The following is a 16,255-nucleotide window of genomic DNA, read 5'->3' as shown; positions in this document are numbered from 1 at the left end:
CAACTAAGCTCCCAGTGGAGCATCTGATATTTTTCCAAGAAAAGCTCTTGAGACTCTGAACGAACAGTCCTTTCAGCACAATCCCTGTGCCCAACAACTTTCTACATAAAAGCTCTCATTATGAATTTTGAGTCAGTGGGGTTTTCTCAGTCTGTGTTGCTGCTCAGGCTTTCTTGACCTAGAATTGGTCCTGCATAGTTTGCATGAAGCCCTAAACCACATTCAAGTGCTCTGCAGGCTAATGATGACAAAAGAAAAAAAGATCCAGAAGAAAATCACATTAAAATTTGATTCAAAATTGGCAGCTCTGTAACCTCTCCCTTAGCTGCCATCTCATTAACATATTTTTTCAAAAGCCTTTTCTCTGCTTCATTACATAATTTGTGTTACAAAATCCAGATAAACATTCATTATTCCCAGATCTAATAATGGTTTATTGCGCTCCCTTTTTCATTTTTTCCAGAGAAAGATGGGGGACAGAAGGGGCTTGTTTAGATGGGAAATGAACCACACTAATTTCTGAGTAACATTTGTGACAGCTGTTGTCTACGGCATATCTCTCTGATACATTATGCAAAGACTAGGGAATTATTCTTTCCAATACCTCTGCAAAGTGGAAGAATTAATATTATTGCCCCAATTTCAAAGACAAAAAAGGTCAGTTCATATTTTCTGCATCTCCTGTATATCATTTTTCCACACTGGGCAGGGTCTGTCACATCAGAGACGGCGCTTATCATACAGCTGGAAGGGATCTATTGTAGCAGCAGGTACACAAATGCTTGGCCTGCCATCAGAAAGTCCTGAAGGTACGTTTATTTTTCTCTCTAACTTATATTTCTTCTAAAATTTTCTATGTAAAAATGTAATGCTGAGGTCCAGCAAGAGACAGGACCCGCTGCTCCTGCGGCCTCTGGTGCTGTCGGTCCATCCCAACCACAGCAGAGTATGCCCAGGAAGGAAATAGGGGTTGGAAATTTCACCTGGCACGTAGTTTGATGCCCTGAAGTGCTCCAAGGGTCGCTGGGGAAGCAGAGAGGCATAGGGGCCTGCTGGGGCACGGCCGCGGGCTCGGGGAGGGGCGGCCGGCGCTGGGTTCTTCCCCCGCTGTGATGGAAGGCGAACACCTCCTCCCACGAGCTGGCTGATTTTGTCCGAGGGAGACAGCATTGTCCCAGGGAGGCCAAGGTGGGTCTGTGGGGCCGGATACCACCGTGACCATCCCCCAAGAGGCGAAGGGAAGGCCTCGTGCCCCTGCCCTCAACGCTGCGGCCCCGCGGCCCGGACGGAGCTCTCAGGCCCCTCCTCAGGGCTCCTCGGTTCCTCGGGCGGAGGATGCGGCCGAGCCCGGATTGTGAGGGCAGGGGCTGAGGGCACAGACCGGTCAGGCCCAGGAACCCTGCCAGCTGCTGAACAAGCTACTGTAAATCAAACTTATGTGGGAAAGAAGGAAACCGAGACCCCGGAGTTTCTCTAAGGACTATCGAACTAATCTGTGTGGAATTCACACCTAAAACCAATAACCAATACTTGCCTGGCAATACTGCTGTTTCTCCTTTAAAGAATTTTTGGCCAAACAGCTGTTTGGGGTGGAGTTACTGCAACAGAGCCTTTCAGTTTCGTTTCCTAGATTCCTCTCTGCTCTTAGAAGAAAGGATATCCAGTAAAATAAAAAGAAAAATGACAGGAGAGAACAGGTTCTGCAAAAATTGGTAAGTGATCTTTCACCCTCTCCACCCCTACAAAAGGGGGACTTTCAAGAGTTTTTAGGATTTTCGTTGGTGTTATCCAGGTCTCCTGTAAGAGGGGGAACAGAGGAAGAACCACACCGCATGAGTATACTAGCTATTAAGTAGGAAACAAAAATATTTTGAATGCATTTTTACGTTTCCAGGATGCTGCACTCTTGCTGCTTTGCTGTGCAGATGTTTTTTCCACAGTTCTCTCCTCTGCTGCATATTCTCTTTTTACAGAATACCTTTGTGGGCAATTTTGCAGTATCTGGCAGAGAAAAGAGTCAGTGCATGAACCATGCCAAACCCACCAGCTGCCTCAGTTTCCCCCCCATGACTGATGGTTCTTTCTCTTGCTATATTTGCAATTAAGTTATAAAATACTCATTTTTTCTAGGGTAGTTGACCATTTCTCATAGAATAGAAGGCTGAAAGGGGCCATGAGGGTAGCATAGTTTGGTGTATCTTGAACAGTAGCAAGGCCATTGGGAAAATTATATGAATGAAGGCAATGAAGCACTGCAATTAAAAAAAAGAGTCAAACTTAGAAGGGTTAAGCATGAGCTTAACCTCAATTTTATTTGGTAACAAAGGAAAGAAGTTCATTTACTCTTCTCTCCCATATATGCTCCATAGTAAACGAGATGTGTCTGCTGCCAATTTCTCCCTCCATGAGGCCCACTGCATGCGGTTTCTTACCCTCTGTCCAGAATGTGATGAACCAGTTGCTCAAAAGGATATGGAAGACCATCAGACAGAAGCACACAAACAGGTGAGGAATGCTACATGTTCTTTGGGGTTTTCTTGCAACTAGCAAAGAGCCCTTCCAGCCCTGAAGTAGTATGTTCACATTACTGTGCTCTATATTAACCAGCTTTAAATTTCTGTAATTGTTTGACCAGAAAAATTGTAAGGGTCTGCTATGACCCTTTAGGCCTGGTTACAACATCTTCTGATCTTATTGCACACTTAGCTTAAGAGAATGAAGCTTCTATTGTGGTATCTCAGTTTCCTCAGCAGTATAAACTACAGATGATATGTGCTCCTAGTGCTTGTGAATTAGCCTGAGCAGGCAGGGCAAATGATCTGAGTAGAGGAAGACAGACAGTACCTGATCTGACATGAACCTTGCTTGTACAGAGCTTTGACATCAACTCACCTTTTTAACAAAAGCTGAACTGGCAGAGTGCATTTATCAGCTCTTCATACAGGAAGGCAATAGCATTTTTAGTGTAGCATTAAGAACTCTGTAGCTAGAGGCACTATGGTGAAGCATGAATACACAGGCATGACTTTTTTATTCTGTCTTACTGGTTGCATTGTTTTAGCAATTCCGTTGAATTCAGTTACTTAACAGAACACACGAGTAACATTCATGGCAAACCTCTAGAAAACCAGCCTACCTCCAATGTTTTCAGAGTGGCTGTTATAATTTAGACTAGCTGAATATCATACCTATACTTTTTAGTTAAAACTCAGTCAAAATTTTAAATACATGCTATTTCACATCACACTTTGCATTTCATATGGGTATCTTTGAGTACTGGATCCTCACACAGAATGACAGTTTTTTGCAAAATCATCAGACACCTGTTTTCCTCAAAATCTCATCAACTCAGCTCAGGCCAGACAGAGAAACAAAAATTCACCAACAGCTGTTTGATGATTGGGATGAAAATGACAGGAAGATCTCAGGAGCTTGAAGCTTATTGATATATGACAGCATCAACCATCCTTCTGTGCTCCAAGTGAACTTCTGTATGTTCTGCTTGCAGATCAGATGCAGACTTTGTCACCAAAGTATGCAGCAATACAAGCTGGAGCATCATGAGGTAAGTATGGAGTGCAGTACTTTTTACTTCCAGGCTGACCCTTTTGATCAGACACCAAAAGTCACTATAATGTGTTCAACAGCAAAAACATGTAAATCCCTGACTCCTGTCTTGGACCATGAAGAAACTTAAATCTCTGAAGAGCTGCAGTGTTTTGGCATACTTTCCCCCCTTGTAATGAAGTGGGTGCCCATGGTGGTTGCCCATCCAGTTGTGATGGGACAGTCTGTTCCAGGAGATAGTCTATTACTTTCTCATCCTTGATATCTCGATCTGATGTTCTTTGCGGGCTCCCCCAAGACATTTCTGTCCCGCCCCCACACTCATATTGCCTGCTTCTCTGAGTGATTATACAAGGTGAGAGTCTATGAGAGAAGATACACAAAAACCCTTTGCAGAGGCTGGAAGTGAGAGCAGTCTGTCCATGCTAGCTGTAGTCTAACCATTTTAAGGAACCAAAGCAGTGAAAACACAGCAGCCTTCCTGTGGCAGTGGTAGCTGAAGTATTGGAATTTTCTAGGTGGCCTTGTGCTCTGTTGCTGACCTGTACTGGCACAGAACATCTTCACAGCTGTTCATTCTCATTTTGCCTCATATTGCCTAAATCATCCTAAGATAAAGATAGCCTAGACAGATGAACTGCTAATGCAGCTATGCCTGCATTTGATTTTATAGATAACCCTTAAGGAGAATGTTTTTAAACAGCCACTCATTGCTCTCACTCAATGCCCTCTCTCAATATTGATAGGAAATTTGCAATAATTTCGTCTATTCATGTACAGAACAAGGAGTGCCAAAAACGAACCATGAAATGCACCATCTGTGACCTTGAAATGCCCTTCAACAAGCTACAGGAACACCTGGACACCTGTGCCAGCCGAACAGAGAGGTGTCAGGAGTGTAACAAATACATCATGTATAAGGACCAGCACAAACACAAGGAGATCTGTCCAAACAGTGGTCTGTCCTATCATAAGGATGTGGACTTTCAAACCAGTGAAGCATCCACTAATGCAACAGTTATTCGCCCCATTGGTAAGCAAAATTCCTCATTGTCACAGACTGGGTCAACTGTTAAATCTCAATGAAAATTCTCCTACCTTCTCTACAGTTCTTGGTAATCCAGCCTGGAGCTGATTGTTGTTTAACCAGCCATGGTGAAAGGGCCAAGTGTTGTGTTCTATTATGCTGGTATTGTAAAGCCAGTGTGGTTCCACTGACAGGTAGCTCATTGGCCATGTTCTTTTATGCCCCCCTTATATTCTGGAAGTGAAATTCCTTCTGTCAGAAAATAAGTGAAACTTGTTCATCTTTCTATTTGTTGCACAGGAGAAAATGTGATTTAGAACTTCCTTCCACTTTGTACACAAAAGCCAGGGATGCATACCTTGATTTCTTGAAGTTGAGAGCAGCTTTATTAGGCCTAAGGTGTTGGACAGAGTATGTCAAGACAAAAAATTAATGAATCCAGTCAATTATTCCAGAAAAGAATAGGCATCAGTAGGTGCAGTGGTTGGCAAAATAAACTATAGAGAGCAAACCCTCGTGGCAACAGAATTAGCTGGGCCAGGGTAAGAGTGAAGCATCTCGAGACACAAAACATGGGACTGGAATGGAATTTCAAATATCCTGAAATTGAGAAGGGAAGGTGGATTAGGTTTGTGCCAAAAGCAAAATGAAGTCATAGCTCAAATTTCTTCTTGGTCAGTGGAATCAGCATTCTGTGTTTCTGTAGAACCAGAGACTCTAAGGGGATCTGAGCAGCCTGTCTGGATAACTAGGGTCAATGCTTTGTTTCTCTCAATTTTTTTTCCCTTCTGAAGGTACTGGTGGCAATCTTTGTCAGAAGTGCAGTAAGTTATTCCCAGATGACCAGTACTCCCAACATCTGGTAAGCATATTTGAAACTGAGCAAGAACATGGTTTGTGCTTAATTTCCAGCCAGGTTATTTCTCCAAAAAGCTGTATATTAGCTAAGAAAGGGCAGTGTGTCTTGGCTTTTCAAACATAGTGTCATGATACAGTGCATTGCACTGAAGCATCACTGGGAGGGGCTGTCCAAGGTCCCTCCCCGGGCCTCACCTCTGTCCCAAATCACAGCATGGCCACAGGGTTGGGTGCAATGCCAATCTTCACCTCATCGGGCATACTCTCTTTTAACAGAATAAATGCAATGCAGCCCATAAGGTGACAAAAGTTCTTGCTGGCCAGTCAGCTTCAAGCCTCATCGGTGCTCCACCACGGTCTTCTTCCTCCCTGGCTCCCTCTTCCTCCTCTGAAAATGCAATGGCATGGAAAGATGTCCGTCCCAAAGGGAAAGAAAGGGAGCAGCCACTGACCTCCAAACCTTTAAAGAGCAAAAAGATTGGCTTTCTGTCTCCCACAAGAGGCGGATGTTCCACATCACCTCAAGCTCTTAAAGACACTCAGTCTTTTGACATGCTGGTGACCTGTGACCATTGCGACATTCTACTGCCACTTCCAACCCTTCGGAAACACGAGGTGAGAAGTCACACACTGGACTTGGCCTCCTATCTGGAAAGGCCCATACCTACACAGTCACTACTTATCTTCACACTGCCCAGGACCCTAGTGCCCATCTCTGCATTCCAAAACTTCTTGATATGTTGGCCAGGTACATGCTGTTCATAGAGTGTGGAATTTGTTAATTCCATTGACTATTTATGCTTACATCTACACAAACAAGATCTATAATGTGCTTGAGTTTTAGGAAAATAATGACGACTCAGGCCATTAATTTTAAGCTCATATCTTGGAAAGTCTTCAGCAACTGTCCTTATTTGCTGAGGGCTGATGTTGTTCCTGCTAAGCAAATAGTAGGACTGTATCTCAGCTGCATCAGATATTAAGCTCTAGATAATTTTCCATCCCAACAAAGGGGCCCAGTTGCCTCGCTACTGAATATGATGACTTGTTGAATATAATATTAAATTTTCCTCTGATATGACTGTTACTTATTTTTCTAGATCAAATGTCTGCATTGGACAACTTTGCAAAATGCTAGGATGAAACAAAAATCAAGCCATGGGGAAAAAGGTATCGCAGAATTTCAGAAATTTAGAATAGATTTCATAACTCAGGATTATTCTACACTGTGTTAACAGGAACATTTTGCAAGAGGGAGTATATCTAACACAAGCTAATACACAGATTATCACAAAGCTCTTTAGATTCCAACACGCAGTGGGTTTCTGCGAGGTTGCACTAAGGAAGCATTGCTCCAGAGCCAGTGTGTTTTTGCTCTCTTGACTCAAACTAACATGTCTTGTGCCTCACAAATTAAGCTACTTTGAACAGTGCAGTACTTTCCCTACTGAAGCAGAGACCAGAACATCCTTCTCTGGTTTTCAGTTCCTGGCAGAGTCATTTCCTCTCAGTCCAGTTTAATTAAGTGAAACTGAAAGCCGTTGTTCTCAATCTGTCCTTTTTCTGCTTGGTTCAGTAAATGATGTATTACTTCTCCCTGCAAAACTTTTCTTTCCTGGTGAATTAAAGAGAGAAAGCACCAATGTGAGAAATAGGCAGTTTCTCTAGTTTTGAATTACAGGACTCTGGTCTTGAAATAAAAGTGAGTACATGGTAATTACATGAATGATTTGAACTGCATTGTAAGGGTTTTATATTGTTCAACTGAGTGATGACATAGGAAGGCTGTAAACCTGAAACTTTAAAAACACTCATAACTGGGCTTTGTTTGGTTTCAGGAGACTCTTTCTACAGCATTCGTGATTAAATCTGGAAAACAGAGGCATGTCTTCAGATTGAATCTTCAGCTCAGCTTTAGCAAAAGGCCCTGTGGAAATATGATAGCTTTATCGGCAAATAAAAGTGCAGACTTGCTACTCTGGATTAAGAACAAAGAGTGACTCAGATTTTTTATTCCTTATCAAGAGAAGCATTTAAAGGTTTCACTAGAAAACTGTAAAAGTGATGGGGGCTCAACAGGTGCTGTTTCAAATATTCCTGTGCAAGCTTGCCTTAGGAATGTCCTTTTGCCACCTGGTTCTGCAAGGAGAGCAGCTTATTTTAAAATATATCTTCTGAGGGAGAGAAGGAAATAAGGAATTTCAGAATACCTTGTCATGTTGAATGCCACCAATTCCTCTCATGAGAGCTGAGAACTTGGTGTTTATCAAAACATGGCCCAGTGAAATTAGAAAACATTAAATCCTGCTCTTCATCACTTCAGTGAACCACTGAACCTAGGAGCAGCACAAACATCTTCATCTCTGGAAATGGCAGACACATCCCAGGATAACTGAGGGTGTTTGTCTCCTGAAATACAAGTGGAAACTGATAGAGCCAAATGGTGGGAGTTAAACATGAAGGGTGAGTGGATGCTCACAGGACAGCAAATGGGCAAGAACAGGCAGGTAAGGGGATAGTGCTCACACCAACCATCCCTGTTACCCCAGGACCACTGCAGACTGTCGTCCTGCTCTGTCACAGGTTATTGTGACAGCACATGGAGTCACACTGCAAGACAGGGACCAAAGTGACCGTGTCTGAAAAGGGCCACAAACCTACACTAGAGCACAAGGCCGGCTTTAGCCTTACAGCCCTTTCCCGTGGAGGGGTGAGAAGGCCCGGCCTGTTAAGGAAGTGTTTCCTCTCCTCCATGGAGCCCCTCGGGGGTGTTTCGGCGCTCGGTGCTGCAGTGTCACCGTGTGGCTGTCGGCGGCAGCGGCACCGGCTCGGGAGGAGGAGAGCCGGGAGGGGCCCGGGCAGCCCGCCCAGCTCGGGGCTGCACACGCCGGGCATGGGGACCGTGCGGGGACTGACACCGTCGGGCTCCCAGCTGGGGCAAGGACAACATGACCTGGGTACGGAGTGCAGCGAGCAGGTGTCCGTGGCCTGGAGCTGCAGTCACCTGGCCTGCTCTGGTGCCCTGTGTGCAAGGGTACATGTTGCCAGGACTCTGTCTCGGCTACCAAGAGAGCCTCCGAAACACACCACCTCTCTGAGGATCTTTAAAACTCCTGCAAACAATCTGACGATCACCTCTTCCAAGGTGAGGAGATTGCTGTTACGGCCACCCCAGATGTCCCCGTGGTGCTGGAGGTGCTGCCCAGCGTGGTGACCCTGCTCCTAAACTCAGTGCCAAGGCTCTTGGGTTTCACAGAATGGCCTTTGTCTAAGCTGCCGGGCCCCAGAGGGAGGGCGAGGGGCCTGTTCATTTCCGGAGTATGAAAGTATGGAAGCAGCAGCGCCCGTCTGCAAACCTGAGCTCCAAGGTCCGCAAGGCATGCGGTACCAGGGTAGCACAAAGTTCAGGATGAGAGGGAAGCAGCAGTCGTTGGTTTCAAAGCTCCCAAACGCGTTCGCTGTGCCAGTGCAATCCCTTCGGTCACTAGATGGCAATAAAGACCCAACGTGCTCTTCCCTGGGCTACAGGGGAGCCTTGTTGAGCTCGGCCTGGATTTGCCCCAGGAGACGGAAGCAGAAGATACTAGAGAAACCATAAAAGTAACTGTGCCGTCGTTCTGCTTGGTAATGAGGATTTGTTTCGTTATTGTCTGTTTCTTAAAAAAAAAATAGATAGGTTGTGTTTACCAAGAAGAAAATTATTATCAGATTAAAAATATATTTCTGTGCAAGAAAAGGAAGCTCAGCCTTACCAGGACAAGTACTGAGAGGACATGGCATCATACTCCTGAAACACTGCTGAGGTTTCAAATCGCTGGGATTGCAGTGTTTTTCCTTGAAGTTTAAGACACATTTTTATTCTTTGACAGTGGCAGAAGGCAATCTAATTCTGTATGACACTCCTTCCACAGTGAAACCTTACCTACATGCCTCTCCATACAGTATTTTTTTAAACAATCCTTTGTCATAGTGAAAACTTTAACACCAATCTCTGAGACACTAGAATGAAGAACACCTTGTATTTGTCCATTTCCTCAGTGCTGTGTGCTGGTGGCTGCTCCTCACTATGCTTTGTGCTGTGTGTATATTAATATTCCTCAAAGGTTAATCTCATTTGAAGGCAGGAATTTTGTGTGTACAAAACATTGCAAAGCCAGCTGGCATATCCTACTCCCAGACACCGTTCTGATTCAAAAGCAGTGTTATGGAAAGCAGAAGGAACTAAATGAGGAAATTAAACTGACAATATACCCTGCAGTGAGCTGATGGGGAGAAGCTGAATGACCTGTTTTTGAATTTGTCCACTGCTGCTTCTCAGTGGTTCTGTTGCAAAAGACAGTGCAGGATCTCAGAATTTATTGGTGTCTTCTATGGGATGGATTTTCAATAATCCAGAGGGTAAAAGTCATCTGTTGAACCAACACAAGGCCCCCATATCACCTCAGCATGCTAAAGAAAAAACAAGCAGCATATATTTTACAAACCACACCCACCCATGTAACTTGTGTAGTACCTCATGGAGGGTTAGAAGTTGGACTTGATGATCCTTGTGGGTCCCTTCCAACTCAGCATATTCTATGATTCTGTGATTCTGTGACTGACATCTCTTCATTTGCTGCTGAAGGGCTTTCTATGTGCCTTAAGTCACATTGGGATAAAATTTAGCAGAAACTTGAGCTCAAGTACTTTTCTGATTATTTAGAAAAAAAACCTCAAAAAAAAGCAAACCAATTAATAGGTGACCAACACTGTCATCTCCTATGGTATATGAACACATGTCCTTGCAATTCAGAAAGAAAAATTTGCAGTAAAAGTGCAAGTAACCAGTAGGTGAGTAAGTGGACTAAGGTAGGCAGAGATGTCCCCAAGTGATGGCAAACCTTGTAGAGGCAGCAGAGCTGAAGGAAATTCATCCCTGTGCTGTGGACATTGGTATCCTGCAACTGCATAAAATCCCAGTGAGCCCCGTGTGTGAGCGGTGGCAGGCCCAGGCCACAGGAGGAGGGCAGGGTGTGCACGAGGAGCTGTCTGCTCCTCTCTGGCTCCCTGCAGGAAGGTGTCACCTGTTTTCATTTCCATGAAATGGATGTGGCTGCTCCCACAGACCTGCACACAATATCCAGACTGGCTTTCCATGACTGGAGGCAGTGTGAGGAAATGAGACTTCGTGCTTTGTCTTATATCCAGATGTCGCAGAGGGGGAGGACAGGGTTATCACAAGTGGCTGTATCAGATTTGACTGGTGCACTGTTCCCTCCAGCTCATCCAGACATCTCAGAGGAGAAAGGCTGATGAATAGAGTAATTTCTAGTAGTCTTTGCTGTGCCAAAAATAACTTTTTCTATCAAGTGTGATGAAGGTTTGATATCTCTTCTTGATTCTGAGAGTTTGTTCTGCCTTTAGCTACTTATCCCTAAGGCTCAAACTTCTTGAAAGTTGATTGTTATTGTAGCAGGTCAGATTACACTGTTCTGTAGGGAATTTTCCACAGAAAATTCCACCTGTTGTGTGGAGCTTGGAGCCCAGTGCCAGCACCATCAGCATATTGAAGATGCTTTTCAGGAATAAGAAATATACTTTTTATAGAGACTTGCAAATGTGAAGAGCTGGCATGGGTGTTAGAGGAAACATTGAGTAGAGTTGAATGTGAGGAGTGAAAATTGCTCTTTTAAAAGTAACTTGTAAAGGTTGGTAAGAGTGGTGGGTACACAGATCAGTGCTAGGCTGGTTCTCATTGCGGCTGTTCTGCAGAGCTCCATGACACTGAGCTGTGCTGGTTTGGAGGCATGAGGAAAAAAACATGTAGACTTGAATGGTATTGGCTCATAAGAACCATAAGAACCTCAGAAAAGGTTTTCAGCATTTGCTTGAATTCAAACTGTGTACTGCATAAGTTTTCTCTGATGTCATTTTTGAATGGAGAATCCATTACAGCCTTTTGTGACCTGGTAATTTGGTTGAGAAGCTGGCTTTTATGTAAAGGGCAGGCTATCTTTTTCTTGATGGTTTCCTAGTAAAGAGGTGGTTTTAATGCATCTCACAGTGATGTAGGTGAGAGACAAAGGTACATGTCAGGGGAGAAGAATAGTTTAGGAAAAGAGGATCAGCTTAAACCTAAAGAATACAGAATGCAATAAAAGGGAAATAAAATGAGGGGATAAAGGAAAGTGACTGACTACATGTCAGCCCAAAACAGCTTCCAACAGGTGTGGAATAGAAATGTTTTGAAATTGTGTCCTTTCTGTGAACTTAGCTCACAAAAATAATAAACCACACACCCCCAACTCAGCTGCCCCTGCCCAAAACAGATGCATAGTGAAAATATATAATGTATATAGGCCTATTTTCGGAGTGATCCAACCCTGTAGGTATTTATTTCCAGTCTGGAGAGGGCAATGAAACGTGACAAAATAGGATTTTAAACTGAATTGCCTGCGCTTTTTTGCCTTGTCAAGTACATAAATGTAAACATGCACCATAACAGATAAAGATGAATCCCACATTGAGTATTTTGTTGGAGAAGCAACAGACTGCACTAAAAATTGATGAATGGCAAATTTATTTTTATTTAAGCATTTATTTTTATGGCATTAGCAAATAGAAAAATATATGGGAGTATGCAAATAATTTTGAGGAGACATTAAAATAAACTGAACGATATCAAGTTGCTCATCCTTCATAGAGATTTTGTGCTTCAGTATTGTGGACATTATCAAAGCACATATAACGTGGCTGGTGGAAACACTGGAAATGGTTTTAATTCTTCAAAAGCCTGAGCTTTCACTGTAGTTCCATATTGAGAGCTCAAACTTTTAAAATGTTCAATAAATCTGCTTTATGTTGCTTTTATGACATAAAAGCATGCATATTTTATTATAAAATATGTTATTGGATTTTCTTTATGGACTTTTCTTTAAAGTTTTATTTCAAAAGTCAAAGAAATGGTGTAAACTGTGGGAAGTAGAACCTTGTATTAAATAAACTTTACCAAAGAATAACTGTAGGAGTTTAAGCTGTTTATTGTGGACTGCTTCTAGTTAATAAATAGTAGGACTCTTGTCCCATTAATGCTTGAACTTTTAGAAGCCACCAAGGTGTCTGTGAGGTCCCTGCTGAGCAAATATGTTCCCCCTGGTGTGGCCAAGTGCAGAGCCTGGGGCAGCTGCCACAGGCCCTGCAGAAGTCCCCTAAATTGGCAAAGAGGCTTCTCAGCTTCCTGTAAGTTTGCTTTTTATTTACCAGTAATAATTCCAGGGCTTCATCTTCTGCTTGATGCTCAAGTTGTATTTCTCTTTACATCACCACAATTAATTTATAAGCTCTGAAATGATAGATAATGTTTATTATGGAGATGACTTCCTCAAACAAGGTCCCTGGAATAACCTCCAAGGATTTGTAAGGAACGTTATATTTGGTAATTAATTATGCAAACCTACTTTTAACATATCTTTAGGTAATCAGAACAAAAGAAGACAGTTGTCTTTGTTAATTATAATGAAAAATTACTTATGAATATTGTAATTATGCACATTACTGTGTCTGCTGTCACTCATGGCTGGGATGCCTTTAGGCAATATTATTTTCCTTCCATTGTCATTGTAACAAAGGTCTAATGAAATGAAAAGGATTGAAGTTAGAGGCACTGTAGTTTAATTTCAGAAAACATTATTTTCTCAGATCAGAATTGGCAGTGTAGTGTCACCTGGGGAAATGGTGTCCTGTCCCTGTCCCAGGAATGGTACTCTGGAGTGTGCAGGGCTGTAGGAGCAGGCAGAAGCCCTGATGTTTCCCTGCAGCAAAGCTTTGTGGAGGAGGGCTCTGCACTCCATGGATGAAAGCAACACACCACTTTGCTGTGTAGGGAAAGCAGAACCTGTTCATGACCTCTTAAAATTGCTTTTTTAGTGTTTGAGAGCACTTCCATTTATCTTTGAGTTAAAGCTGTATCTACCCCATCAGCTAAGAATTTGCCTACTAAGTTTTACTAAAGTGTGCTCACAAGTCAGGTTTCCTTTAAGGTGATGAAGTCACAAATCCAGAGGTTGCCTGGCCATTTCTTGAGCTGGACAAGGGTGGCAGTTAATTATGGACTCATATTCAGCTTTCTGGCACTTAACATGGTCAAGTGCCTTGTGTTTCTGCAGAAGTAGATCCTCCATCAGAATGGGCCAGCTCAGCCTTTGGTCCTCATGTCAAGCAAACAGCTGATAAAGGGCCATTAAATTAATTCAAGTTTAAAAGTTCAATTTATAGTTGCCCTTTATAGGACAGAAAATGGCTTTGAATTTCCAGGGCTTGACACTTACCATAGGTCAATAATGTGTCATTAAATATTTTTGTGCTGCTAAAACACGTTTTCTGCTCTGTCTAGTACTGGAAATTTTAAACGGTTTGATGCCTGATTACAGCCATACCTGAAAATCTGAACTCTACCTTTAGCTTGTGCTTCCAAGACCAAATTTCCAAAGGTGCTTGATGAACAGTTCATGAAACAACCTCAACACATTACTTGTACTTCTCACCAGACCCATCTCTGTGTGCATAAATGGGTCCATGGAATCCCTATCTCTGTCCTTCTGGAAGGCTGACAGAAGATGGTGAATTTTTATTTATTCTTTTTATGAGTTGTGCACTTTCCCCCAGCTGTGCTAATGGCTCCATAATTTTCAGGCGTGTGTAAACACATGAGGAAAGTGATGCTCTGAACAGATTATCCAAATATATAAAGCAGGGAAAAGGTGGGAAGAGGGGCTTTTTTCCTACCTCTTATAGAGACCTGGAGCTGAGAGATGCAGATCTCACGTGCATTTTTGCAGGTCAGTTGGAGAACCCAGCAGGTCCAGGCTCTTGGCTCATCTCTTTTAGTCAAAGCCAGAAAACAGGACAAAAATATACTTAAAATATGCCCTTACATTTAGAGGTGTTTCAGAGGAAGTGGGTTCACATGCTTTTTGATGAAAATTCTGACAATGGGTTTTATTTGAGTGTATTTTCATCTTATGCTGCAAGGTCAGGCCATGACAGCATGTTTCTTCCATTTTGGGTTTTTTTTCAGGGTGGACAGGGGGTGCATGGAGGCAGAAAGTGTTCTCTGCTACTTTCTAAAATGCAGAACAGAGGTGGCAAATAGTAGTTACAGCTGATTTCCCAATTAAAAGCATGGAGAATGGAGATGTCACCCAAATCTCCATAAGATTTTTAAGTCTACCACCATTTTCCAGATATTTAAATCTGTAGAGACAAAGAGAGAGAGAAAAAAACTGATAGAAACACGAGAGCTGGTGCTCATCCTTTATTTCAGAACCTGACCTAAATGACTTTGATCTCTGCAAGCAAATCTGCTTCACAGATACCTGCAAGTGCTGCTGCCATCCTGCACACAGCATTTTACTGTCAGGCAATTATAAACCACAACCGTGATGCCACTTCAACTTTGGAGTTTGCCCCTTTAATTTTGTCTGTTGCTATGGCAGCAACAAATGATTGCGATCACTGCTGTTTATATTGCAGTCCAAGTCACATCAATAAAGATCTTGGAAACAAAACAATAAAAATCTGACTTAACCGTACAATGCATTTGTTATGGTGCATAATAGGTTGTTCACAATAGTCAGGATTCTTCAAAATCTTTTTTTTCCTGAAACATTTGGAAAATTCCTTTAACTAACGGGTTGTCAAATGATAATTTACTTTCAGTACATACTTATCCAGTGCTGTTCACACAGCTGGACAAGATTTCTTTTACACTGTTTCCTGAGTATATCCTTGAAAACAAATATTTTCATGGCCTTTCTAGTGTTGAAGACACATTCTATCTTTTCACACTCTGTACTAATCATAGTAGTGCATTAGGTCTACAATAATACATCTTTAAAAAGGTAATTCAGTAGTTTTTTCCACACTATCTCATCTATTTAGGTTGTACAGGCTGGGGTCTGTGCTGGAGTGTCGCTCCCAGTCCTGCCCCAGTGCTGAGGAGACAGCAGAGCTGGCAGGGTGTGAGTTCATCTCCTGGGTGGGTGAGGAGACCCACCTGTACCTGCCCTGCCTGGAGCCCATCCCTGCCTCTGCCCTGCGGGTGTCAGATGCCCAACACGGGGGGGCTGAGCCTGGCAGGGCCTGGCAGGGCTGGGACCCCTCTGCTGCTGGCGCAGCTTTTCTTGCAGAAAGTTCAGACTCGATGGAAGAGCCCAGGAAGGCAATTTGCTGTTTAAATGACCCAGTGCACATTGGGCATATTGAAGAAAAAAGCCATTTCCTAGTGACTACATCTCATTAAAAAAGCAATTTTCCAATCAATTACAATGCAGTTTAGCTGCTAACTGTTTAATTATCAAAAAAGAAGCTATTTTGTTCTGTTCCTATATTTATGAACCCTGCCTTAAAATCTCATCTTCAGAGTAGCTGTTTGGAGGAATGTGACTGCTCTATTGATGCAATTATAGTAAAGTTAAAATTTTCACTTCAATATATACTATTAGTTCAAGGAAATATTGTTTGCACAGAAGCTTTTGAAATAGGAGATTCATTGATTTCTACAAAAGCTTGAATCTTTATTGTTATTTTCATGCAGTATAAAAATTGCATTATCTTATGTAGGTTTTATTAGAGGAGCATTGCTTTTTTTTCCTTTTATTTTTTTTTTAATCTTGTGTAAGGATTTGAGTCCTGGAAACGTGCTGAAAATAGATCAAGGCTCCTCTTCAAATGAAGAGGAACAACCGGGCACACTGCAGAGGTGATGCCGTGCCCAGTTGTGATGTCCTGTCTCGGGGTGAGCACCATGGTGGAGGAGGCACTTAC

At 42.7% G+C, this 16,255-nt stretch overlaps 1 protein-coding gene across 3 annotated transcripts; it reads left to right on the top strand.

The window, feature by feature from the left end:
* Window positions 1–151: 151 nt before the first annotated feature.
* On the top strand, window positions 152–12,217 carry XAF1 (XIAP associated factor 1). 3 transcript variants are annotated; one of them, XM_051809244.1, is made up of 9 exons: window positions 152–809; window positions 1,618–1,712; window positions 2,370–2,505; window positions 3,509–3,565; window positions 4,348–4,600; window positions 5,389–5,456; window positions 5,729–6,067; window positions 6,553–6,622; window positions 7,291–12,217. In XM_051809244.1, the coding sequence occupies exons 2-9, from the start codon at window positions 1,681–1,683 to the stop codon at window positions 7,317–7,319; spliced, it is 984 nt and encodes a 327-aa protein (XP_051665204.1). In that variant the 5' UTR covers window positions 152–809; window positions 1,618–1,680; the 3' UTR covers window positions 7,320–12,217. The 3 variants fall into 3 exon arrangements, with proteins under 3 accessions (XP_051665204.1, XP_051665203.1, XP_051665205.1); XM_051809243.1 differs by having other exon boundaries at window positions 1,564–1,712; XM_051809245.1 differs by lacking the exon at window positions 152–809 and adding an exon at window positions 836–1,188.
* Window positions 12,218–16,255: the final 4,038 nt, after the last annotated feature.

Source organism: Manacus candei, unplaced genomic scaffold, assembly GCF_025592945.1.
Source record: "Manacus candei isolate 608988 ecotype Guabito, Panama unplaced genomic scaffold, ASM2559294v1 h1tg000076l, whole genome shotgun sequence".
NCBI classification, from domain to species: Eukaryota; Metazoa; Chordata; class Aves; order Passeriformes; family Pipridae; genus Manacus; species Manacus candei.
This window is presented reverse-complemented; position numbering and strand designations above follow the sequence as displayed.